This window comes from Eumetopias jubatus, unplaced genomic scaffold (genome assembly GCF_037043125.1).
Source record: "Eumetopias jubatus isolate StellerSeaLion01/CBP00866 unplaced genomic scaffold, mEumJub1_p1.0 scaffold_11, whole genome shotgun sequence".
NCBI lineage: Eukaryota > Metazoa > Chordata > Mammalia > Carnivora > Otariidae > Eumetopias > Eumetopias jubatus.
This window is the reverse complement of record NW_028274817.1, coordinates 43,089,540-43,115,939: the sequence shown is the minus strand read 5'-3', so window position 1 is coordinate 43,115,939 and position 26,400 is coordinate 43,089,540. Positions and strand designations below refer to the sequence as shown.

The following is a 26,400-nucleotide window of genomic DNA, read 5'->3' as shown; positions in this document are numbered from 1 at the left end:
AAATGTCTCTGTCTCAGGGAAGCCTTCCAGGACATCCCTTCCCCAAATTTCAACCACAACTAGGTCAAGTCTCTCTCTTAAATATTTCCATAATACTTTCACATTTTCTCCATTTTATTATTCTCTAATAACTTAATCCAAGTTTGTCTCCCCCACCAGAATATAAGCCCTCTGAGACCAGGGCTGTGTTTCTTCTTCACTGTATTGCCCTATATTTAGTACAATGCCTGGCATATTGTGGTGGGTGTTCCACAAAAATTTATGAATGAATCCAAGGGAGATGAGGCAATATTGGTAGGTGAAAGCCAGCCTGAAGAGATTGTTCTTACATCTAGGGGCAAAGAGAATGCTTTAAAAGTTTTTGATTATGGAATGAGGAAATAATTACATAACACTGGCTTTTAAAAAACAACAACAAAAAAACTATTCAAACAAAACCCAAAGAGCTCCAACCTCACCTTACCCCAAGCCCTAGCCTCCCGGTTATCTTGTGACTCATATTCTCTCATACCTGTTCCTGATACCACTTACTCCTCCAAAAACACAAGAAAACTTACTCATTGATTATTCCAACCAGAGAGATTTGGCACTAGAACCCAAAGCACTTACTTTAACACTTGGATTTGTTCATTCAGCTGATATTTATTGTCCACCTCCATTGTTTTAAGCACTGTGCTCTTAGTTACAGAAGAAGAAGATATTCCTACCTTAATGGAGTTCACAACTGAGCACACTCTTCATACTGATCACCCACTTCATAGATTCAAATTTCTAGTGAGGGATTTTGCCTTACCTAGGCTCAATTAGGGAGACTTTTCAGGGCATTAAGAGCGTGAATCTCTGGGTTAGATCCTCTGTAAAACTGGGAGTTTTAGGAGTCAGACTCAGAGAATGGATGCTTGTGCCGACCCACACTAGACTTTTACCCTTCCATGAGGAGACTAAATGGCGGGGTGGAGAATGTCTGTAAGGGCATTCAGGGAATAGCCATTCCTTAACCTTATGAGGCTGGGCCTAATAAAGTAAACAGGTCTCCAAGGTGTACCCCTTGAGTGAACCAGAGTGGAGAAACTCAAGGAATGACAGGAAAAAGAATTAGATTTTCCCATAAAAATTGAGGAGTTGTTCTGTCCCCTGAGGGGGGCTGAAACAAAAATGTGGCTCCAAGAAACCTTCCAAAGATAATCAGAAAGTACCCACCCTCACCTTGGGGTAGACATTAATGCCAGGGGATGGATTCTTTTCATCTTAGATTCATTTCCCAAATGGTTAGGAAGATAGCAAATGGGGATGTCGGAAAGTCAGTGCACCTCTGCCGTGCTCCAAGGAAGAATAAAGGGAAGAAATGGAAACTGTTTTGTAGTTGTAGTCCTAACTGGTTATCTCTTGGTTGAGGGATAACATCAAAAAATGGTATTAGTAACATTTTGAAAATACGTTCATTGGTTTTGACTCTCTCTTTCTCCCTTAAATCCTTTACCCTGAATATGAATCCATCACCAGGCTATCAGGGAAAGAGAATACGGAAGTAGCAGATAGACATGAATGAGATAAATGTCCATAATCCATTGCTCTTCTCTGTTAGGTGGCCTTGGGTGAAGAGGGTTCATACATCTGGAATTTGAAATCCTAAGAGATGGGCAGGAAGAAAATAGTAGAGTATATTTCATAGAAGGATAACAATGTATTCTGAAACCATATTGTATCCTTCCTTAAAGGACAAACCTGAAGCTTAAGCCACTCAAATGGTCCTAACAGGTTGTTTCTTCTAGGGAAAGGCTAAAAGAAGTATAAGCCTAAGGGATTCACAAATAAATTCACAAGGGAACCCTGGAGGACAACGAGTTTGTAGAATTTGGAGCTTGGCATGACCATTTTTAAAAATAATTTTATTTTTAAGTAATATCTACACCCAATGTGGGGCTCAAACTTAGAACCCCAAGATCAAGAGTCACATGCTCTACCAACTGAGCCAGCCAGGCACCCCTTGGCATGACCATTTTATACCTGTCATATCCTAACAGGTGCCAAGATTTGAGCTATCCTCTTTCTATGGGGACTGTGGATATCTAATATGGGTATCAGCCAATGATTAACATGGCAGAGATTGAGGATTGAATGGTCATCACAAAGACCGTTTCCTCAGCTACAGATTACCTTTGGCCTTTAAATCGTCTATAGTCTATGTGTCACAGCAGTCTCAAAAATGTGCCTCTGAGGCTGATATGATATGACACACTTTGGTCCTTCACTTTCTATTCCATTCTTTCCCTTTATAACTTAATTAAGTTGGAAAAAAAAAAGGAATTACAACTAGGGCCTGGAGGCCCTCAGTGTCCCCATGTTGTCTGATAAGCAGACCAGACTAAATGATCCGGGAAGGCCCTTCAAGCTCTGTTGTGCCAGGTTCTGGGATTCCAAGACTTTGTGATCCATTGACCCAGTTGCATTATGGGGAATCCCATGAGAGATTAGTTTTCTAAAAGAGCCAATTGTTTGTTTCTCTGTGTGGGAATAGTGGTAAATGCAGTCAAGATAGCAAATGTGCTGCTGTGACCAAAGGTCCCAAGCATTCTTGCCCTTCTGATGGACAGGGCTGTCTTTATAATAATAATTCTCACTGCCTGAAGTAGTTAGGATCAATGCTAAATTGAAGACTGATAAGACTATGATCAGTCAGCAAAGCATTATCAGTAAGTGAAAGGGGAGGGAGGCTAATAAAGATTCAGGACTTCTGTGGGTTGATAATTTAAAGGACAGCGTAGAGTCAGAAAGATGCCCAATTGCTAGATTCCTTTGTCATGACTGTCCTTCGTTTTGAACTATTCTCAAAAAAATAAGTCTTCTTATATACTATTATTCAAATAATACAGTTCTAACACTCCTTGACCTGTTAAATGAATTACCTTTGAAAGTTGTAGATGATGTAGTTTTGTTTCTCATATTTTTATAAGCAGGAGTAACCTCTCTTCTTGCTTCCCCTATCCTTACCCCAAACAAAATATTATGGTGAACTAAATATATCAGCTGAAAGTAGAGTTAGTCTGACTGAAATGTGTGTATAGTGTGTGGCGGGAGGAGAAGAGGGACTGCCTGTTCTTTTTTTTATTTTAAGATTTTATTTATTTCTTTGAGAGAGAGCACAGAGGGAGAGTGAGAGGGAGAATAGATTCCCCGCTGAACAGAGAGCCCGATGGGGGGCTCGATTCCAGGACCCTGAAATCATGACCTGAGCTGAAGGCAGCTGCTTAACTGACTGAGCCACCCAGGAAGTTTTTTTCCCCTTTAGAAAACATGCTGTTTTGGGGCGCCTGGCTGGCTCAGTCAGTGGAGCATGATTTTTGAACTCAGGGTCATGAGTTCAGGCCCCATGTTAGGTGGGAAGCCTACTTAAAAAAAAGAAAAAAGAAAAAAAATGTTGTTGTAAAACTTAAAATCACTTTTATATGTGACTCAGTCAGAAAGTAGGTTCCAGTAGTTCTTCCAGGTTTCTGGAGGGGTAAGTACTGTGAGGGTAAATGGAAGTGACCTTCAGGTGAGTCTCTTCTATCACCTCCTGCCAACTCACTGTGGTGAAAAGGGTCCAAGTTCAAGAATGTCATGATTGAGTGGATTGCTAAGTGTCAGATGTTTCTAGCGGGACCCAGTTTTCCCATCTCCCTTCCCCCATGCATGTGTGGGAAGGGGGAGGAAAATGAAAGCCATTTGCACCTGATTCTGATACCATGTGTCTCTCTTTTCCCCTTGGGGGCTCTGATGGGAAGGGACAGTACCTTCCACCTGGCATTGCCTCTGAGTAGCTTTGTGGACTCCTTTGGGCTATTATGTTGGTTGGTACTTTGGCTTCTTTGGCTCCCAGCACCAGCTGATGCCCTGATCTGAGTCCCAGTTGGGCAGGCTCTATTGCTCCGTGCTGTAGCTGTCTCCAGGGCATTGTTCTTGAGACTTCCAACAGGGCAGATTTGTGCAGTTTGGCCCATCTGGACAAGATCTATAACAAGTAGAGCTCTGTGCAGTAAGCTCATCTCCATAGTCCACCCCCCACTACCCCCGCCTTCGGGCTGCAGCAGCCTGACACTCCAGCCCTGCCATGGAGAGTATCAAAGAGATACTCTCTGCTCCTTTCAAAGGGGTATTGCTTGTAGCCTCTCATTGATTGGCACTACCTGGGCAGAAATGGGAAAACAGCGACTCTCTGCCCTCTTAATTTAATCTCCTCCCTTAAGCCAGTCCTTTAGTTTTGAATCTCATTGGCACCAGAGTTATAATTAATATCATCAGTAAGGTTAACTCCTGGTCCAGCTACCCTGGTAAGCCCAGAATCCTCTCCTCAAAGCCAAGAGACAGAAAAGAGGAGTATCTCAGTGAACAGGAAAGAGCAGACAAGCTCAATAGGACAAAGGGGGAAAGAAAGGTGAATATTTGCTTTGACTATAGGATTTGCTTTGGTCATTGGATTTATTTACTTTCAACTTAGAACACAATTTTGAGGATGAGAGGGAGGAAATGGGAGGGAGGAATGAAGCAGAGGGAGAGAGATTGGATTCACCTAGTTAATTATTCTAGGTCCAGAGAAAAGGACAAGATATTTAAGAGATAATTTGATCACCTGTCTTCCAGCTATTAGCCCTGTACTTTAATATTCCCTTTTTCTTTTTTTTAAGATTTTATTTATTTATTTGAGAGAGAGAGAATGAGAGATAGAGAGCATGAGAGGGAAGAGGGTCAGAGGGAGAAGCAGACTCCCCGCTGAGCAGGGAGCCTGATGCGGGACTCGCTCCCGGGACTCCAGGATCATGACCTGAGCCGAAGGCAGTCGCTTAACCAACTGAGCCACCCAGGCGCCCTAATATTCCCTTTTTCAGTTCTTCATAGTTGGGTCACTTCAAAGGATTCAGCATACCAGACCCATGCTTCCCCATGTCCCAGTGGTATTTTAGGCCTGAAATGGGCTCTTCCATACCCTCTCTATTCTGACATTTCTGGTAGCTTCAACTGACTGCCACCCTTCTTCACTGTGGAATGAGAAGGGAAACAAGAGAAGGGTTAAGAAATAACTCCAACTTATGGCTCTTTAACTTCTACAACTACTACCCTGAGGTTGGTCAAGCCAATGTTTGTCCAGGATAGGGGTCCTCTATATGCCTAGTTCCTTTCTGGGAAGCTTGAAGCCCACTTTATCCTGGACAAAGTTGAATGGTAAGGAACAAAACAAATATTTCTGAGACCTGGAAGTTCAGATAGATATGGAAGGGTGGCTTTTTTGAGAGTCCAAGATTCCTGCCCCCATTCTGACAGTGTTGAGTATCCTATGAGATCTGAAGACCTCTCTGTTGAGTCATACAGCAGTGCCCTACCTCAGTGCAGCTCATGACTGTTCCAACCTTGCTGAGAGGTGGGGAACCTGTCACTTTGCCTTCCTCCCTCAGTCAAGGAAAACTGACTGGGTCACACAGGGCAGCACTTGTGGATGGAAAGACTTTGAGCCTGTGGTAGGAGTGACAGAGGGCAGAGTAAAGCCAGGCTCTGGGTGGGGGTGGCAGGGCAAAGAATGGTGCAGGTTAAGATAACAAATGGCAGAATATAGTAGCAATGATCTGAATATTCTCCACTGGAGAATTGGAAAACAGAGAGGCTCCAGCAAGGGAAGAAGGTCATCCTTGCCCCAGGAACATGGCCAAAACTTGCTCTCATGAGAAATGGGATAACATGAAGAAAAAACAGATTAGAGCAGAGGAGTCATCTTTCTAAGTACAGCCACCATTGGCACCATGCAGTGTAGACCTACATAGCTTTGGGACTGGCCACTGAGGTTCTGAGTGGGCGATGAGAAATGAATTGTCCAAGCCCCTGATGGAATCTAATGGAGGGAGAAGGCCCACCCAGGAGGAAGCAGGAAGCCAAAATCTGGACTCCCTAGCCCTCACCCTATTCACAGTGCCTGGTGAATATCTTCTGACCGTAGCACTTTGTAGGCAACCCAGTAGAAGATGTTGAAGATGAGGAAAGTGAAAGGGAAGACAGCCCGGGAGATGGTGTCAATCCTCTTGGCTTGGTCCACATAGAGTTTCTGCAGGGTTTCTCCTCCCCTTAGAAGAGGGGCTGGAGGTTGGGGGGTATAAATGCCAGAACCTTCCATTGGACCTCCATCCCTTGCCTGCAGGCAGTGGCCCAGGCCATAACCACGGAAATAGAAGCGACTTTCTTGGATGATATCTTCCTCCTGAAATTAAATGGAAGAAAAGACAGAATTTGAGGTTACAGCTCTATCTAAGGATAGAGACCAGGCCACACACATATATCTCATAGGTGATGCTATGCAGACTGGTGGCTAGGTACACAGGCCCACTGCATGCTTTTTTTATGGCCACAAAACTATTCATTTGATAGATGTATGCTAAGCAGCTATACATGGTACATATAGTATATATTATGATTTCATTTGCAGATAAGCCCCGGGCTGCCTTTTTAAAATGCATAACATCATTTACAGCCATCTAAAACCCAGTGAAGTGCCAACCCACTGTGAGAAAGATATCTCAATTCAAGTTATCTCTGACTGGTAATCAACAGAGTAAACAGAACAATAATACCTTTAGAATGCACAGCTTAGTTATTTGGACTTGGTGAACTTGACTTTAATGACTTTCAAAAGCTGCAGAATTAATTCTCCTTGTATACAGTATCTTTTAAAAAATTGTTTATCTCAACTCAAAGCTGAAAATTACAGAAGTTTTAAATAACCTAGTGGGTCATCCAAATTAGGGTAAAGCTGATAATCTATTGCAAATACATGTGCTTCTCTGCAAATCAGCAGATTTTGACAAAGGGATCAGTACATCTAAGATAACATTTATTACCCAATACACATTCCATTTATGTACAATATATGCATTATGATGAACACATTCGCACTGGGGAAGTAAATTTTATATCAGCATTAAGAAATGTAGCAGACTACACAAAGTTCATTTATCCAATAGTCAGCTGACAACCTTAAGTAGCTATAACAGCTGGACAGCCAGGAAGTAAGGACAGGAAGACAGAGACAGAGATAGAAATAGAGGGAACGGGAGACATAGAAATAAAGAGAGGAGAAAAAGGGTCAAAGCCCCTGAGTGATTAATAGAGAGCTTTACTCATATGAGAGCCTTCAGGCCCCTACTCAGAGCCTATTTACTCTTAGTTTATATACAAACCAGACATGCCTAATTTTGTCTACTTCTAAAGCACACATTGCCATCAGAAGTGATGGTTCACAGCCTGGAAATTAGACATGAGACAGGTAAATATATACCAGAACCTAAAAATACTTCATTCAAAGATGGTTACAATTTTTGAAAGTGTTGATGTTTACAGCAGTAAAAGCTTCAGCTAGCTAAGAAATCACCTGAAGTGAAATGTTGCCTTGTGGGATGATACCAACTACCTTCTTGGTTTGCCCAGGACTGAGTGCTTCCTGAGACTCAGGATATTCAGCGCTAAAACAGAATAGTATACATGTATATTGAATAAATATGCCATAGATACACATAAAATGTGGATAAAGTAGGTTTTATACACATTGTGCAGTTAGAAGGACATCATAGGGTCTTTATAATGGGACCTCTGCAACGATGGTAACACACTGAAAAGTGACTTCGTAGATGAGATATTGATGTTGGTGGGTCCCAGTAGCCCTTGATTATTACATCACTAGAAGGTTGAGCCTGTCACTAGGCATCAGGGGGCAGGAAAGCTCAGGCCACAGATTCACTAACAGATCCCATCTCTTTCTCTCCTTCCTGTGAGCTCATAGGACAAACCTGGGAAAGGGCATTGGTCTTGTTCACTGCCATGTCCCCAGCACAGTGCCTGGCATCTAGTCGGCACCCAGTAGATATCAGTTGAATGACTGAATGGACTGATGAGCCACATGCTTCAGAATATAGGACAGGGAATGGCTTTGTTCTCATGAAGCCAACATCCTTTCAGGGTCTCAAACTGAAGAGTCTACTCAGAAAAGAGTCTTACTCAGTTACAAAGTGCTTGGCAGGAAAAACGATCACTCCTTGCCCCAACCCTGCACAATGGCTTGGTGCCCATTAGCCTCTAGAAAAAGTGGCACTTTTGGCATAAGAAAGAATCTAAGTCAGCCAACAAGAGAGCTTTGCTACCTGATCTTTAATTTTGCCAATCTCTGTGGAGACAGTTGTATGTGTGTAGATCAGAGGCAATTCACTACTGTGGCTGTGCTTTGACCCTGAGTTGTGGTTGGGGCAACCTTAGCTCTCTGCTCAAAGTTACTTCCATAATCTGTCACCAGAGGCCTTGGCTCATCTCACCTGGTTTTTTCTCGTTCATTTTCACACTTTTCCTACATAGTTTGTGCTGGACCCATTTTAGAAATGAAGAACCAGAGGAAAACAAGATATCTTCCAAGTAATTGAAAAATGAGGGAGTAGGGACAACTGGGTAGCTCAGTCGGTTAAGCGTCTGCCTTCAGCTCAGGTCATGATCTCAGGGTCCTGGGATGGAGCCCTGTCAGACTCCCTGCTCAGCGGGGAGGCTGCTTCTCCCTCTCCCTCTGCCATTCCCCCTGCTTGTGCTTTCTTTCTTTGTCAAATAAATAAATAAAATCTTTAAAAAAATTAGGGAGTAAATAAAATGATTTCCTCTTTTGTTTTCCATTTCAGGGTCCCTTACACCCCCAGTTCTCCACTGCTCATTCTGATCCCCTCAGCCCCTCAGCTAGAGGATAAAAGTGTGGAATATATTTGTTTGCAAAAGGCTCTGAAAGAGAAAGTTGAATCCAACTGTTGTTTCTGTTTCTATAGATTTAATTACTTTTCCTTTTCTCCAATCATAGTAAATCTAAAGGGAATTATTTGGAAATAGTTCCCAGGCTGAAAAAAAGCTATGTCACATGGGAGAAAAAATGTGACCACTAGAGTAAGCTGCCCTTGGCTTTTTTTTAATTTTAACATATTGTACCATTTGCAGTTGGGAGAGCAAAGACAAGTGGCCTGAAATCCAAGGGTGGGGGTTCTGGATATGAGTATTATCTATTTAAGCCAAATTCTGAGGTGTGTGTGTGTGTGTGTGTGTGTGTGTGTGTGTGTGTGTGTGTGTGTTTGTTGGGGAGAGATAATGGAGACTTAAACATCACTTTGTGGCTTCCATGGCTGTTGAAATAGAACATTTTTGTTGCAGCTATCTATAGGGAGGAGGGCTGGGGAACTAGAGAATAAAGATAGTCCAAAGCCAAGTTGGGGAAGGAATGCACAGTGTGGGAGGTAAGGTGTGGAGATGGGAAAGAGTGATAGGTATTCAGTGGTATGTATTGAAGTGAATGAAAAGAACAGATTGAAGAATGGGGGGTGCTGGGGGGATGGAAAGAGGCAAGCAGGGTTCTGGGACCAAACCCCTGAGAGGACTCGGCAGTATTTTGAAATTTCTTCCATTTCTCAAGTCATTCTGTTGATAATGGCAAGGCTTCCTCTCTGTCCAGCTTGAAAGAGAGCCCTCGCCAATGAGCCTGCAAAGATTGGTGGAGTAGGTAACGTGGCTGCTACGTTCAGAGCCTGGTGCAAGGGTGTGCTGAGGTTATAAAAAAGAGAGACCCCTCCCTGTGAAGCATATAGGCTAGCTGGGAAGACAAAGCAGAAATATATGGAAAAGAAATTAAACTACTTTAGACAGTGACATGGAGGGAAATCACCAGGCGGTGGAGATGGGTGGTTGAGGAGAGATTAGAGAAGAATATGATTAAACCTGGAGCTGGGTGAATAGCTGGCTGGCTCCTAAAATACTCCTAATTTGCTCTTGGCTAAGGGCTCCCTGAAAATCATATAGATGTTCACCCCTTCCCTAAGAGGGCTCTTTTCAGACCAAAGACTTGCTTTTCTAAGCAGGAATGGCAGGGCCCAGAGAGAGGTTCTAGAAATAGATGAACTCTGCATCAACTTTTCCAGCTTGCTCAGTGACCTCCAGGACTCCTGCTCCAGTTCCACTGGGATGGAAATGGCTTTAAAGAAACTCGAAAAAGGACATGGGCTAATGGCACAGGTTTTGATTTTCAGGTTGTATTACCATTAATAATAAGCCCAGCCCACTTTTTGGCAGGATCCAGGAGCCTAAGCAGGGCCCAGGCCGCTGTTACAACTTTGTAATAATTGAGCACTGCTTATGACAGACTCCATTATGATATCAGGATCAGCTTATTGATATATGACCACAAGGGGATGAGCTGTAGGCAGTTGGGGGTCAGAGAGGTGAGGGGAGGGGGGCGGGACTAGTGTCAACCTGGAGTAGCTCTACAGTAACTGCAGCAGCCTGCTGTTGCTGGAACACCCACACAGGCAATTTAGCTGGCAAAGGGACACTGGAGACTGGTTGGCAGCCGGCTCTTCTTTTTCAAGGTAGGCATTGAGAAGGCATCAAGATCAAAACCCCTATCAAGATAAGATTTTGGTAACTGCAGGCAGGTTTAACACAGCTAAAGAAGGGGTGGAGAGTTAGCTTAGAAAAGGGAGCATTCTCTTTTCTTTCCCTTCTGTTAAGTCTGTATGTATTTTTTGTAACCCTCAGCATGGGATAAGAAAGCGTTTATTTAATAAGCTCTTGAAGGAGTCCTACTCAAGGAGATGCCATTGTGGATCAATCCACTAGAGGGCGTGTTTCACAGAGCCTGACTAAGGTCCGGGCAAGAATTGATATATTCTGACAAACCAATAGATGAGACAGGAGCCCTGCTCTCACCAGAAAGGGATCTTAGCCAGGGATATGAGTTCCCGGAGGTAGTTTTAAACATGTTTTTAGTGTGGACATATGGTCGGGGCACCCCAGGAACAGCTGAGGTGGGAGGTGTGTGTTAGGAAGAGAGAAAAGTCTTAGTGCTAGAGTGGCCCCAGTAGGCTGGAGCCAGCAGGGTCAGATCATCATTTTCTCTACCTCCCAGAAGTCATAGTGCATCTCCTCTGGCTTGACAGCCTCCAGGTTGGGCAGAAAACAAGGAGTCAGAGCTCAAGGTAGACCAGAACTGTGTCTGATGATTAAGGGGCCAGTATGTAGCTCAGCAAAGGATTTTGACTTTGCTTATAATTGGGCACTTGCTTCCAGGTGAGTGGCCCAGGCACCTCTGTTGTCATGACAACATACCTAGCACCCATTGTCTGGGTAATGGGGAGGGGCAAACTGCCTGTTGTTCAGGGCATCAAGCTTTCTATTTCCCCAGGTGATCATTCTACTGTAGAAGAAATGGGGTTAACAAACAAGAGTGAGGGAGAACAACAACTCACACCCAACAACTCTGATACACCCAACAACTCTGACGTGCCCAATGAAGAACAAGGCAAAGAAATCCAACAGCCAGAAGAGGCAAGTAGTGGTTTTCCAATTCCAGCTTAACTATAGGGACCCTTTTATAATGCTCCCCTAGAAAGGTCCCTGTGCATGACTCTTGGATTCTTAACCACCAATCAATGTATGGCAACCTGGGGTATCTTCCTCCTGGGTGAGGGGAGAGCCAGGAACAACCATTACTACTAATTCTCAAAATAATCTCATATTGACTAACTTGATAAGGCTCTAATGTGAGCTAACCTTTTTTTCAGTGCTTACTATGTGCCAGGAACTGTGCCCATGCTCTCTCTCTTTTTAAAAGTTTATTTATTTTTAAGTAATCTCTACACCCAACATGGGGCTCAAACTCATGACCCCGAGATCAAGAGTCGAATACTCTTCTGACTGAGCCAGCCAGGGCCTCTGTTTGTCCATGTTCTTAATCACTTTCCTAGACTGCCCTACAGGGATTAATGTCCCATTGGACAGATAAAGAAATGGAATCAAAGAGGTTAAAGTACTCAGTTTATCTATGACCAACCTAGGACTAGAATCCAGGGTTCCTGATTGCCTTTTTAGTCCTTATAGCCCTATATGGAGTCTTGGTTTGTGGGAGGAGTAGTAGGGAGGAAGGAGTCCAAAGGAGAAAGGAAGTGGGCCCCTCCCTAGTTATATTTACCATGCGTTGGCGCCTCTGCCTTCTTCGAAGTCGTATGAATTCCTTATGCTGACGAGAGACAAAATTGACAGCAGCGTACTCCAGTAGTGCAGCGAACACGAAGAGCAGGCACACAGCCATCCAGATGTCGATTGCCTTCACATAGGACACCTACAACATCCACCAACAGAGCAATCAACCTTCTTGGAGCCCTTCCATGGCCCATCCAGTGGTTCGCCAGCCCATACCAACTGTCTGCTCTTCTTCAGTTTTATCCTGAATTTCTTCTGGTGTTCAAAGAAGCTTTCCAAGATATGTCCCATTGCCTGAAGGCCCATGTCAAAGAGATCGGGCTACCCATCATCCTTCACCTCTCTGAACTCTCCACCCTCCACTTCTATCTGACTTTCCTCCCTACACTTCTTTTCCTTTCTTTCTTTGTTCCTTTCATACTTCTGTTCCTGCTTCTGCTTCTTATTATTCTTTTCATTCTTTTCTTCTTCTGATTCTCTTCTTTCAATAAACAGCAACAAACATGAACACTGCATTTGTTTGCCTTCTGTTATCTCCTAGTGTCCTCACAGCTCTGATGGAAATTGGGCAGGGTTTGTTATTCCCATGTGAAACATGTGAGGACACTTGAAGCCTATAGAGGAAAAATCTTAGCTGAGATTGCCCAGTGAGGAGGTGTCACTCGGATTTGGGGGTTCTGGGCTTTCAATTTAGTGGCACTGCCATTCACCTAGGCTGCAGTCTCAATATCAGACTAGGAATTCCTTCCTTTCCCTCCTCCACCCCCATTATTCTCTTGACTGTGGTTTTTCCTGCTGATCTTTATGAGAGGACCTGCTGAAGAATTGAACTCAGTGGCCCAAGGGAGTGACATCCAACCCCCGGCTATGGACAATTCTCTAATTTCAAGGCACTGTTAGCATCTACCTATCTGGTTCTTAGGGCTCTCCTTCCACTACCTACCTGCCTTGGAAGCCTTTAAATACTTTTCTCTCCCATTTCCCTCATGATGATTGAACACCTACCTCTCCTAGAATGGGGTTTCAGCTGGATGGGGCTGGGAGGGGTACAGAACTTAGGTTTATGAAGTCCTTTCACCCCCTCAGCCAGATGGACTCCTATATAGTTTTGAGCAGCTGAGCCCACCTCATAGGGCTCCCCAGTAGGAGTAGGTTTCATGACAGACAACCTCTTTCACCAGCTATGTTGGGCAGCGAGGGTGCTATAGGCTCCAGGTAAGGAGCAGGTCTCACTGGATAACCTTCCACCTTAGTGGTTCTTAACCTGCTATGCCCCCCTACCCCACCTCCTCACCTGAGTGGCATTTGGCAATGTTTAGAAACATTTTTGGTTGCACAATTTTGGGAAGGGTTACTACTGGCATCTAGTGGGTGGAGGCCAGGGACAATGCTAAACATCCTATAATGCACAGGACACCCCCTCACACACACACACACACACACACACACACACACACACACAATTATAAGGTCTAAAATGGCAATAGTGCTAAGGATGAGAAAACCTGCTCTGTCTCCTTTAAGGCAATTCCGCTAAGGTGGTAGTGGTGGGTTGCTAGGCACCCCTGATTAAGTATCCCTTGGTGTTTCCACTTTGCCACCTATTAAGAGGGCAACCTATTTCATTCATCATCTCCCAGTCTCACTGTGTCGAGTAAGTGCTCTGAAAACCCATAATGAGGTAATGACAAGGGAAGTCCACAAAGGGCTTTGGACCATCAAAAGAAAAGGACACCTTAAGCAGTAGAAATAAAATCTTATTACTAATGAGTGTGTCAATAATGGAGTTGTATGGGGAGTGAAATTGCTGTGCCTTTCAGAAGCCTCTGAATTTGTTCCATCTCTTTCCTTAAGGCTCCCACTAAATCTAATGAACAAACTCAAGGGAGCAGAAGCTCCCTGACTTAGTCCCTTGCTTTGTGGGCTGGCCAATGAGTCTATTTAGTTTGGGGTGAATGCCTACATATTTTGCTTACTGGCCAATGAGGCCACAAAAAGGTCATCAAAATCTGATGAGAAGGCACCAAATACTGCAAACAAACAACCCTCCAACAAAGTCCATTTTTTTCCGAATGAGGAAACTAAGTGAGTCCTAGGAGCAGACAGATTGTGCTTGTTCACAGGAGGGGGCTGGAAAAGGAAATTCTCTTGGCAAGAATGAGGCACTAATTGCAACCTCTCCGGGTTAGAGAAGAATCTCCTTCTTGTGTGGCAGCTGCAATAAACTAGGACACATTTCTAAGATCTGAACTACTTTTCTGCCTCTAGTCTTCCTACAAGGCTACTACCACACCACAGCCATCACAGCCCCTTCTGGTCCTTGGTCCTTGCCTAAGCCCCATCTGTCTTTCAGAGCCTCTTCAATACCCCTGTCCATTTAGGAAACACATTTATAAGAAATAGTTTCTGACAACTTCCTCTGAGACACCTGATCCTAATCTGAGCTTTGTCATCATTTATTACTAGAGGCCTTTGGATTACCTCAAAAGTTTCCCAGCAACTCAAAAATAATTGGGAACTTCACTGGTTGCTCTAGCCCTAGGTCCACCACTCCACTCTTTTCACCCAAACACCTAACAATTATAACAATAACGAACATTTATTGAGTGGTTATTAGGTGCTAAACACTGCTGTCTGTGTTAATACAATATCTTATTTATTTCTTGCAATAACCCTATGGAAGAGATAATATTCTTATTCCCATGTCACAGGTAAAAAAACTGAGGTTAAGGAATTTAACTAAGATTGCCATTGGTAAATGATGAGGCTGGGACTTAAACCAAAATCTGCTTGACTCCAATCTCCTACTCTTTTTTTTTCTTTAAATTTTTTATTGTTATGTTAATCACCATACATTACATCATTAGTTTTTGATGTAGTGTTCCATGATTCATTGTTTGTGCATAACACCCAGTGCTCCACGCAGAATGTGCCCTCTTTAATACCCATCACCAGGCTAACCCATCCCCCCACCCCCCTCCCCTCTAGAACCCTCAGTTTGTTTTTCAGAGTCCATCGTCTCTCATGGTTCGTCTCCCCCTCCGATTTACTCCCCTTCATTCTTCCCCTCCTGCTATCTTCTTCTTTTTTTTTCTTAACATATATTGCATTATTTGTTTCAGAAGTACAGATCTGTGATTCAACAGTCTTGCACAATTCACAGCGCTCACCATAGCACATACCCTCCCCACTGTCTGTTACCCAGCCACCCCATTCCTCCCACCCCCCCACCACTCCAGCAACCCTCAGTCCCAATCTCCTACTCTTAACCACTACACCACCCCCATGGCAAATTTGTAAATTCACCATGGATGCCCAGATAACCCCCTGTTTAATTCCCCTGTAAATATCTTCTTAGGAATAAGTACTGGGAGATGGGAGATCACAGGGCCTGGTTCCCATCAAATCAAAATGAGAGGGCATATGTTCACAGTAAGATCCACAAGGAACTATGTTGCTTTTTCTTCCCATTATTTCTCCATGGCCTAGAATAGTGCCTGGTACATAGTACATGCTCAATAAATATTTATTGAATGAATAAGCTTACTCCCTGATTTCTCAGAGCCTTGCTGAGTGTAAGGACATTGATGTGACCTCTAAATTTCATACATGAAGGCACAAGGCAGGAAGAACCTGGGCCCAGTCTCATAAGCACAAATCTCTCTGTGTAATCAAAGCATCACCAGGCCACAGATGTTCAGAGTCCACTGACTTTAACTGCTATTTGCTACCTCAAAATTTCCCCACCCTAAAAGAATGGACATTATCTCTAGAGGTCTTTGTAATAGTGTCCAGCTTCTGACATAGTAAGAGACAGATGTTGGTTTAAAATCCTTATATATATATTTTTTTCTTTTGGGGCATGACCTTGAAAAGGTCGTTCTATCTCTCTGGGCTGTATTTACCTCATCTGTACCATGAGGGAGTGGGACTCTCTACTTGCTAAGGGTCTTTTGATTTTGGACATGCTAGTATTTCCTAATGAAATTTAGAGTAAGTCAGGCACTGTCTCTACTCATTCCCTAGCCAGACAACACCCACAACCCCAGCTTCCACAACTTTAGCAATATCATTAGTCGTATGTTGTAGGGGAAGAGAAAACTCTGGCCACCTGTTCTTGCTCAATGGCTCTCGTCTACCTTAAATCTAAGGCAAATAGTGAGCAGAAGAGAACAGGGGATGAAAGGGAAATGGGGAGCTCTATGGCAAGCAAGGTCCCTTGCATCTTTCTTCACCTTAGGCAAAGAGGCCCGGGAGCCAGAGCTCTGAGTTGTCATGGTGAGCACAGTGGTGATGCCTAGGCCCACACGGGCAGGGGCAGCATCCATGTTGATCCAGAAGGAGACCCAGGACAGGATGACAATGAGTAGGCTGGGGATGTACATCTGAATCAGATAGTAGCCCATCTGCCGCTCCAGGTGAAACTTTACCTCAATGCAGGTGAATTTCCCTGCAAGGAAAGAGGTGATGTATCAGGCCTCAGGTCCCCAGCCTGGAGCTGAGCCTGAGGGGCAGGACTAGGGCATCCCTATGGGCACCTCAACTGGGCAAATAAATGAGCTTTTCAAGATGGACCCACGAACACCAAATGCATGTTCTGAGGAAGTTCTCAGAGCAGTCATCAAAGACTTGACCTCTTGCTCTAAGCACTAGTTTCCAGCAGAGGGCCTTCCACTTGACCACACAGCAAGAAGATTAAGAACAGAAGGGCTCCAGAGCCAGAATGCCTGGGTTTGAATCCCGAACCTTCCACTCACTAGCTGTGTGACCTCAGGCAAAACACCCAAGCTATTTGAGCTTCAGTTTCCTTGTCTGTAAAACAGAGTAACAACAATATCAATTCCATCATTGTAGGAATTAAATTAAATAATGTATCTGGGGAGTTGAGCTATAGGTAGTTGGCACTATCATCATTATTAACAAAGCAATGAGTTTAGACTCTGCCCAAATCTCAGCAGCCTTGCTTGAGCTTGCTGGTACCCCAGAAGATCTCTAGCAACAAAGATTCACTGAAATAAACATTGCCTGTGTCTCAAGCAAGTGATAAGAGCTGGATAGGAAATATCTGGAAACAGTGTCCAACAGAGACCAGCTCTGGACTGTGGGCAGTGGGTACCCAGAGAACATCAGGCAGCAGCATTCTATCCCACCAACAAAAAGTGCATTGGTCCAAAGCACATGTACCTGTGCTCTGTCTACTCTGCCAGCCATCTTCATTTTGCTCAGCTTCCCATGCCCTCAGGCTAAGAAAACCTAGCTCAGAGCTTCTCCCTGTGGCAGAGGTATAGGATAACCAAAGCAAAAAGCAGAGGATGTGTATATTGCTATTTTATTCTGGACTAGGCTTGCTCTTATCAGACCTGATTCCTCAAGGCTAGTAATTTCATCAATGATTGATTATGGCTTTGACATACTGTGTGATGCTGTGATCTCCTACTGTTCCCTGAGTCCACCTCATCCCAGGCTTCTTGTTATGACATAGCTTTGCTAGGTACCATATTTTCTTTGCTTCCTTCCTTCCCTCATTTTATATCTATCCTATCTATCTATCATCTATCTATCTATCTATCTATCTATCTATCTATCTATCTATCTATATTTTTGGTAGTGGTGGTTTTATTTTTAATTGCAAAATTAACACTTGTTTAGTACAGGAAAAAAGTGAGAAGTAGAGAAAAATAATAATATTTATAAGCTCAGTAATATTTGTAAGCTCACATTTATCAAGCCCCTACTAAGTGCCCTGACTTTTTATAGTTTATCTCATTTAAATTCCATAGCAACTATTTGGGGCAGGTAAAATTATTATTTCCCATTTTACATAGGGATATTGAGGCTCAAAGAGATTAAGTTATGTTTCTCAAGGGCACCCAACTAGTAGATAGTGGAGCCATAATTCAAACTCAGCTCTGACTCAAAAGTTCTTGGTTTTATCCATTGTATCACTCTATGTTAGAAACATTTAGTGCTATTTCTTCCCAGGATTTTTAAACACATGCTTTTGGTTTGTTTCTTTTACCACAATATAATGATCCTGTGTATACAACTTTGAATCTTAGCCTTTTCCACTTGTACTTTCCATGTTGATATAAGCAACTTGCAGGCATCTTTTTTAACATCTGGATAATATTCCACCAAGCAGACACACTGTGAAATTTATTTAATCTCTGTCCTATTGGTGGATATCTAGAAGAGTGCCAAGTTTTTGCTAGTATAAGCACTGACCCAGTGATATTTGGAATATTTCCTTATAATAAATTCCAAGGAGTAGGATTCCTGGGTCAACAGGTAGGGGAAAAATTTTTAGCTTTTACAGTTTCTCAGAGTATGCCCCCTGGACCATCTGCAACTGAATCCTCAGGATGCTTGCTCAAATGCAGATTTCTGGGCATCACTCCAAGTGCACATAATCAGAATCTCTGAGAGGCAGTGCCCAGGAATCAACATTTTATTTTTTTTATTTTTTTTTAAAGATTTTATTTATCTATTCATGAGAGACAGAGAGAGAGAGAGAGGCAGAGGGAGAAGCAGGCTCCCAAGGAGCAGGGAGCCTGATGCGGGACTTGATCCCAGGACCCTGGGATCACGACCTGAGCCGAAGGCAGACGCTTAACCATCTGAGCCACCCAGGCGCCCAGGAATCAACATTTTAACAGGCTTCCCAGGGAAATATAATGCACACCAGAGTTTGAAAACCACTGACCTATATACAAATTGCCAGTTTTCTCCCCAGTAAAGGTTCTACCAATTTCCACTCCCACCAGCATTTTCTAAATTCAATGGCTTGTTCTTCTCCCTATTTTGCACACCCTACATACACAAACACACATATTCACAGGGTGACACCCAAAGCATGTCAGTCCACTATAGGAGGTATCCAGGATCTCTCCTCTTTAGCCTCTGGCCTCTATCTCAGGGTCATAGCACTTTGTATCCAAATTGCCAGGGGAACTAAGGAACAAGTAGCTCTTAGGGAAGCTGCAGGGAGCAGATGCTCAGGCTGGAAAAGCAACCTTTCTCCACTTCTTGGCTCACATTTTACACCTGGGAAAATAAGCCAGTTCAAGAGTTGGGCAGTGGTGGCTGTGGGATGAGGTGTGGATGGTAAACTTGCCAGTTCCCTAAAGTCTAGTGCTTTCTGGTTCAGCGCAGCCATTCGCTGCTCCCAGATGTAGATTCCCCACCTTCCACACAAAGTTGGCCCCAGAACTGGTGGGACACTCCTGCCACTCACTGGCACAGGCCCATCTCCTCTGCAGCATGTGACAGGGACAAAAATATGGGCTTTGGAATTAGATCTGGATTTGAATTCTAAGTCAGCCATTTTCTAGGTGTGTGACTTGGACAATTGATTTAAAATGGGGCTGATGATTTCTTACCATAATGAGATAAGGCATATGAAACACTTAGCACATCTGGTACAGATTGGACTTTCAATAAAAGCTAGCTACCTTGCCCCCTTCCCTCCCATCGAGAGGCCCTTCTATGACTCACAGTCAGTAAAGATCCTGGTTTTTACCTGTGTTGTAGTGCTTGGTACAGTAGCCTAGATCCTTCTCATCTCGTAAGATAAACTGGGGCAGAGTCAGCCCCTCAGCCACTTGGACAGCAGGAGCATCTTCCAGCCACTCAAACACGAGGTCATTCATGGTGTAGCCAACTAAAAGTGACAGAGATGGCAGAGGACTGCAGAGTGTGGTGCTGGGTGAGGGTAGGGAGAGAGTTAGAACTAGCAGGAAAGAACAGATGAAGAGGTAAGGCCTGGGTTTTAGGAGCTTCGTGTTCATCTTGGAAAGGGAAACCTTTCTGAAGAGGGTACTTGGTCAATTGTCTCATGGACCCATCCTCACTAGGTAAATCAGAAAGATTCCAGACTCCTCTTCTACCTAGTTCTCAAGCTTTAGAAAGGCACAGAGAGAAATTATTCTGGCAGACCTAGAAAGCAGGACAAAAGGGTTGGAATGATGTCAAGGAACCCAGCTGGGAACCTCCTGCCGTATCTCAAACACAGGGGAGTAAGCATGTGTACTGGCCACATATCTTGAGCTGAGCCAGCCTCAGAGCTAGGGCTTCTGCCACCTCACCCCAGGGAGAAAGGAGCTATTTATACCCTGCCAGTCATACATGGGACAATGTACACACCACAAACTCCTAGCCAGGGCTCTGAACTGGGGCAGATTGAGAGTTAACATCTGAACATGCCAAGTTGCTCACAGATAGTTAGCCCTTGGCTGACCTTGCCACCCTGGGCACTGTCCTATACTAGAACTGTCTTCTCCCACTTCTCTACAAAAGTTATCTGTGTTCATGAAGAATCAGGGTTCAAGAGTACTCCCTCTGCCAACTCTGGCATTTTTATAGGTATCTTGAATGTCTTAACTCAGGCGGAGTAAAGGTAGAATTACCTCAAGCACTGTGAGAGGAATACTTTGGGCAGAGGAGGTGTCCTTCAAATGCTTCTCCCCCCAAACCAACACAAGCACATTTGTATGTAAAGTTGGTGCCTTCCCATTCCCCAGCCCTGTGGAAGAGCCAAACCAGTAAATAGTGTGAGGAAGGAAAAAGACACTGGGTTGGGTGTTAGTGAGTCCTGGCTCCTAGTCTCATCTGTGCCAACAACTGACTGTGTGTGCTTGGGTAAGTCCTCACTCTGGGTTGCCTTTTTCTCATTTGGAATATCATGAGAGGGGTTTAACTACCTGGTATTCCAGGCCTTGTTCTGTGACTCTCTAGAGACACTTACAGCTCTCCAGCTGCATGGTGCATGTCTGGATGTCCATGGGGAAGTTCTTGAGGTCCATTGGGCAGGACAAAATGAGGGTCAGCCTGGCAGGGACAGTAGAAAAGAAATGACATCAACTTACTGGGGCCTGGAACAGCACAGAGGACACTCTTCCCACCCCTCAGCCTCCATTCTGTCTTCTTCCCCTTGACCCAAACTCTCCTGGCTATTCACCAGGTGCACCTGATGCTGTAGAGCACATTCCCGTTCTTGAAGATTCGCAGTAACTTGTTGTCTGTGGTCACCTCATGGAAGTTGGCCCCTTTCTCATTGGCAAAGAACAGGTCTGGCTTCCAGATAGAATCCAGCATAGAGGGATTGAGGTCCAAAGAGTCATCAGGATATTCTCGGTAAGCTAGGCGCAGGTCATTCCACTGTTGCCGCAAGAAGACATTCACCCGATAGTCCTGAGAGGGTGCACAGATGGGCCCATCAGAGGCAATGCTATTCCAGGGGCCCAGCAAGCCTACATGGGCAGGAGGGCCATGAGGAGGAAATGCTGGGAGCACATCTCAGGGGCATTGGGCATTTTCCACTGGAGAAGGAGCCTGCTTTGGGCTGATATGGCAAAGATGGGAAGGGAAAAAACATTTATTAACCACTTACTATTAGCTGGGCGCTCTGCTAAGTGCTTTCTTTATATGCATCGTCTCATTTAAATCTCACACCAACACTGTGAGGAGGCTATTGTTATGATTACCACTTTATGGATGAGGAAATGGAAACAAGGAGATATTTAAATAACCTGTCACGTAGCTATTAAATGGTAGAGTCAGGATTTGAACACAGGTTTGTCTGATTCCAAAGTCTGTGCTCTGTACCAAGCTACCTCCCATGCTTGACCATTTGTTTCTTAGGCTAGTCTGCCTTTGGCCACTGAAACCCAGGCTGGGGAAAGATATCTCCCGGTGACCAACTTCAGACATCCTATGGCTTTAGCCATGACCACAGGACAGGGAGAGGACAGCAGAGGGAGGAAAGGCTTAATATCTGGTGGGCTTCTCTCATTCATACTAGAATGGAAGCAGGGAACAGGGAGACTCCTTACCATAGTAGTCTCGGTGACAGAGCCAAAACTGTTGATGAAGATGTTGCAAGTCACGTTCACAGGTGGGCCTAGGGGTGGCAAAATACAACCATATTGGCAGGGCATTCCAGGAGGCTGGGCGCAGTTTTCAGGACTTCCTCCCTGAGCTTGAGGCCAGGGCACTGCTAGAAGGCAGTGCCAGCTACATAGACCCATAAGCAATAGGGAAGGGAAGCTCCTTCTGAACTGTAAGAGTTAGCCCTGTACCTCCAGCCTCCTGTCAATGGGGTAGGCAATTCCCAAATTGCCAAAGCGAACTTTCCAAAAGGAGTGGGGAAGAAAGGGTTTTTGTAGGATGAATGCTTCTTACCTTTAAAATTGGGTCGAATCCTAGCATCATACCCAGATGTTCGCCCCATAAGCTTATCCAGGAAATCAGAAGGGGACATGGGTTGGGACCCCTCGGTCCCAGATTTGGCTTCCTCTTTTGTCAAGGCCACCCTGGACAGGAGAGATAAAGAAGTCTGAAGCCAGTTGTATTCTACATTTATCACAGACCCTTTCCTTTCCTGTCCCCACACACCTCTGGCTGGTCTCCCCATCAGGCAGGAAGATAGGAGAAGATGGATCTCTAGGTACCCATTTGCAAAACGAGGAAATCACAAACAGCCATAAGCCAACACTGCAGCTCAGTAGTTAGTCCTAAAAATGTGCTTTTACATATATGAGATCTTTTTACCCTCAAAATTCTCAGTGTGTTGGGGGCAAAGACAGATGAGAAAAGTGACTTGTGGGATTATAAATTGGAACAGCCACTCTAGAAAATAGTATGGAGTTTCCTCAAAAAAATAAAACTAGAACTACCATATAATCCAGCAATTCCACTTCTGGGAATATATCCAAGGAAAATTAAAACACTAATTTGAAAAGATATATGCACCCCCATGCTTATTGCAACATTATTTACAATAGCCAAGATAAGAAAACAATCTAAGTGTCCTTCAATGGATAAATGGATAAAGAAAATGTGAGATATAATATAGATATAGATACACAATGGAATACTATTCAGCCATGAAAAGAAGGAAATCCTGGCATTTGCAACGACATGGATCTTGAGGGCATTATGCTACGTGCAGTAAGTCAGACAAAGACAAATACCATGTGATCTCATTGACATGTGAAATCTAATAAACAAACAATCCAAAAGAGTAGTGACCTTCCCAAAGTCTCAAGGCTGGTGAGTGACAAGATCAGGGCTCAAACCCAAGGGGCTGAGGCCTCATCCAGTATTCTCTTTCTGAAGGTGCTTTAAAAGCACTCAAAGAAGAATGACAACTCCCTGCAAATAATGTGGCTGTTTCAATGTTTTAGCTTAACCAAGGATGGGAAGGACTGAAGGACAATCTGTATCTCTGAGAGTTGGTTTCAGTTGCTTGGCCTTCATGTGGAACCACTCAGGAGCTGGGGACCCAGCTTCTAGAGAGGGAGCCTTGGCTTCTGGTGTTTGCTCCAGCAGGAAACTATGTTTTGAGCAGGACCTCAGTTCATTGTTGGGGCAGTAGCAGGCTTGTAAACTCACTTTGGCAACAAAACAGGTGAGGAAGCAGGGCCCTAGGAGCATAAGAAAGACTCCCAAATAGGATGGCCATGCTGAGAAGGTCAACTTCCATCTTTTCCCCCTAGCAGCTTGATTTTGAGGAAGGGACCAGTGTGCTTTGGCCTAATCTAGAGGCTGGTCTCTTCTCCCCTGACAAGTTTCCTTCTAAGAGCAGCAAAACCCCTTCCACATGCTTGCTTATCTGCTTACCAGTCAACAACTAGACTTGGGACCAGGAGCTCAGCCCTGAAGGGTGGCGTAGGGCTCAGGGCTGAGCGCAGGCTGGACTGCTGGCTGGGCCTGGTCCTCCTACTCCATCATGCCATCATCAGTGTGCTAGCCACCAGAGCTAGCTCCCCCACTGCCACGGCTGCTGCCAAACTCTGGGGCTGGGAGGCAGGGTGACTGCTGTCCTTCTGGGTCCAGCCCTCTTTGAGCCAACAGGCCCCTGTTTACCAGTACATCTATGTACCCTGCTAAGCCATATAGATCATATGTGCTATGAGACATTAAATAATAAAAATAGCCGAGGCACCATGCTACGCACTTTACTTACCTTATCGAGTTTAGTTCTCATATTGGTCCACCCGGATAAGGGTTATTATTATCCCTCTTATATAGATGAGGAGACTGAGGATCATCAAGGAAAGCAACTTATTTGTGATCATATGGCTAGTAAATGGCAAAGCCAAGATTCTAACCCAGAGTCATTGACTTCAAAACTAAGTCCATCTACAACAGCACCATGACGCAAGCAGCCCAGGATAGGCTGCCAAGGAATCAGAGTGGAGGGAAGGTGGGTGGAAGCCACATCCTGACCTCCTAGAATCCTGCCTCCTTGAATCCTCTGAACAGGAGGAAGCCCTTACCCTGGGAACAGAGGCCACTGTGGCCCCAAGCAGGGGCTGCCAGAGCAGATGGCTTAAGCAGGCTCTGAAAATCCGAAGAGGCTGGTAGTGGTGCTAGAGCAGCAGAAGTCTGTGGCCTCACCACAGGGTGTCCTTGCTGGCCAGGTGTTGCTCCTGGCTGCCTGCCACTTGCCTGCTGGGAGGCCACATGGCCCTGTACATGGGGCAGCTAGACCCTTGCTGCCATGTTCAACCCCACTCTCAGGTCACCTCTCCCGGTTGTCCCAGCCCCAGGACCCTGTGACAGGCTGTGGGCTCAGCTGTCTTGGGCCCCAACTCCTGTCATAGACCTTGTTTTTTGTGGCTGCCTTGTCTATGGGCCTGAGAGCAGAGTCACTGTGTGCAGCCACTTTTTCCTCCCTTTCATTCCTGGAAAGTCCCAAATACTGGCAGGACCCAGGAGGGTCTGGAGCTGAAAAATCTGGCTCATGCATGGCCCTGGGGGTGGGGTAGGGGAGAACTCTGATTTGTTACTGGGTGCTCGAGTGACTTTGGACAGGTCATCCCCCATCTCTAGGACTCCATTTCCATAGATACAGTGAAGGACTTGGACTCAAGACTTCCTAAGGTCCTGTCTTGCTCTAGTTGCTCAAGTGGGAATGCTGCCATCAAAGCTTGGGCCTTGAGGCAGTCTCCCCTCCAGGAGGGCCAGTGAGCCACCCCCCCCTCCGCATTCCCCCTCCTGCCTGAGTCCTCCTACCAACTCCAACTGAGCTGCCATTCTACTTTGGGCTACTTTTCGCTCTTAGGGAGTTTGCTGCCCCACACGTATTGCATCTCTACCTTCCTCCCAGCCAGGGTGTCTGCAAGCTGTGAGGTGGGAGGCACCTCAGAGACAAGCAGTCCTGGTGCGCTCCTTGAGGTAAGAGGAGGAGGAGATCTATTGCAGTGGCACCCGCCACCTTGGGACGTACTCTTCTTAGAACCAGGTCAGCCCAAGCCACAGTCATCTTTCCTCCTCAACTCACCCGGTCCACCTCGACTGGCTCCTGGTCTCATGAGAAAGTGGGAGCGGGGAGGGGACATTTACAGGGAGCCCAAAGCATGTCTTGCCCTCAGAAACCCAGGAAATGACAGCTACTGAGTGCCCCTTCGGGACAGGAAGCTGCCATGTGTGCACAGGCTGGGTGACTGCAGAGGGCCAAAGTTTGCTCAGCCCAGTTTCATTCTGATATGGTTCAGGGCAAACCCCTGCTACCTGAAGCCTCTTTGGTGGGCAACTGACAGATGTTGGTGTCATTTTTAGGAATCTGAGCAGTGTGTGACCACGTTGGTAGGAAGATAGGACAGGATGGCAGGACAGATGGCCTCCGTTCTGGGGCTTGGCTACCTAGCCCCTACCGAGGCCCAGGAAGCTCTCCCCCATGCAGAAGAATTCCCACCAGCTCTGGGGCTCCAGCATGCCTCGTGAAAGGCTCCTGGGGCCCAGTTAAGGGAGGGCGTGTCCTTCCCTGGAGCCCTCCTGACTGTGGGCTTTTTGTAAACTTAGAGGAAACTGTTCCAGAAGCCCCCACTGCCCCCGACCAGGGTTTGCATGCACCTCCTTCTCACCCCAACTCAGCTCACCTGAGGAGGACCTGCTCTGGCAGCGTCCAGAGGAGAAGGAAGGAGAGGGTTGCAGGAACGAGAGTTGTCATTCCGCAGGGATCCTGGAGCCCTTTCTCAGTCTGGCTGCCAAGGTGAGAGGGATGTCCCAGCAGGGGGAATGCTGCAGAAAGTACAGAGCTTTCCTCCAACTTGGTCTGCTCACAAGGAGCCCCTGGGGCTGGGCTAGGAGTTGTGTGCTCTCTTTCCTCCTCTGCTTTCTTCTCCTCTGCCCTGTCGTTAGGAGTCAGGGGCCAAAACTGGCCCCCTGGAAATGATCTTGACACAGATAACCCTTCGGGCTCCTGCTCTGGCTCGCCTGGGGTTCCGGAGGGCCTCAGCCCGCCTGCCAGGGAGCTGAAGGAGATTCTCTTTGGGCAGCAATCACTCTCCAAACCTGGAGAGTCTTGGAGGGGAACGAGGAGGGAGACTGGTAGGAAGATGTTTCCCTCCCTCCCACCTCCCCCTGGATGCACCCTCCGAAAGC

General features: G+C 45.4%; 1 protein-coding gene across 1 annotated transcript; it reads right to left on the bottom strand.

The window, feature by feature from the left end:
• Window positions 1-5,932: 5,932 nt before the first annotated feature.
• On the bottom strand, window positions 5,933-25,966 carry LOC114202417 (glycine receptor subunit alpha-4). Its single transcript, XM_028095593.1, has 9 exons — window positions 25,896-25,966; window positions 22,192-22,322; window positions 21,843-21,910; window positions 20,978-21,201; window positions 20,756-20,838; window positions 19,532-19,672; window positions 16,248-16,462; window positions 12,002-12,151; window positions 5,933-6,223 (listed from the first exon to the last, which is right to left on the bottom strand). The coding sequence occupies exons 1-9, from the start codon at window positions 25,964-25,966 to the stop codon at window positions 5,933-5,935; spliced, it is 1,374 nt and encodes a 457-aa protein (XP_027951394.1).
• Between the last annotated feature and the right edge of the window lie 434 nt (window positions 25,967-26,400).

Excerpts from the sequence above, each read along its gene's own strand:
- LOC114202417 (XM_028095593.1), bottom strand. The coding sequence starts at position 25,966 with ATGACAACTCTCGTTCCTGCAACCCTCTCCTTCCTTCTCCTCTGGACG. Across the intron at positions 21,202-21,842 it reads CTGTCACCGAGACTACTATG|GACTATCGGGTGAATGTCTT; the intron begins GTAAGGAGTCTC and ends GCACCCTCTCAG. Across the intron at positions 6,224-12,001 it reads GGCAGAGGCGCCAACGCATG|GAGGAAGATATCATCCAAGA; the intron begins GTAAATATAACT and ends ATTTAATTTCAG.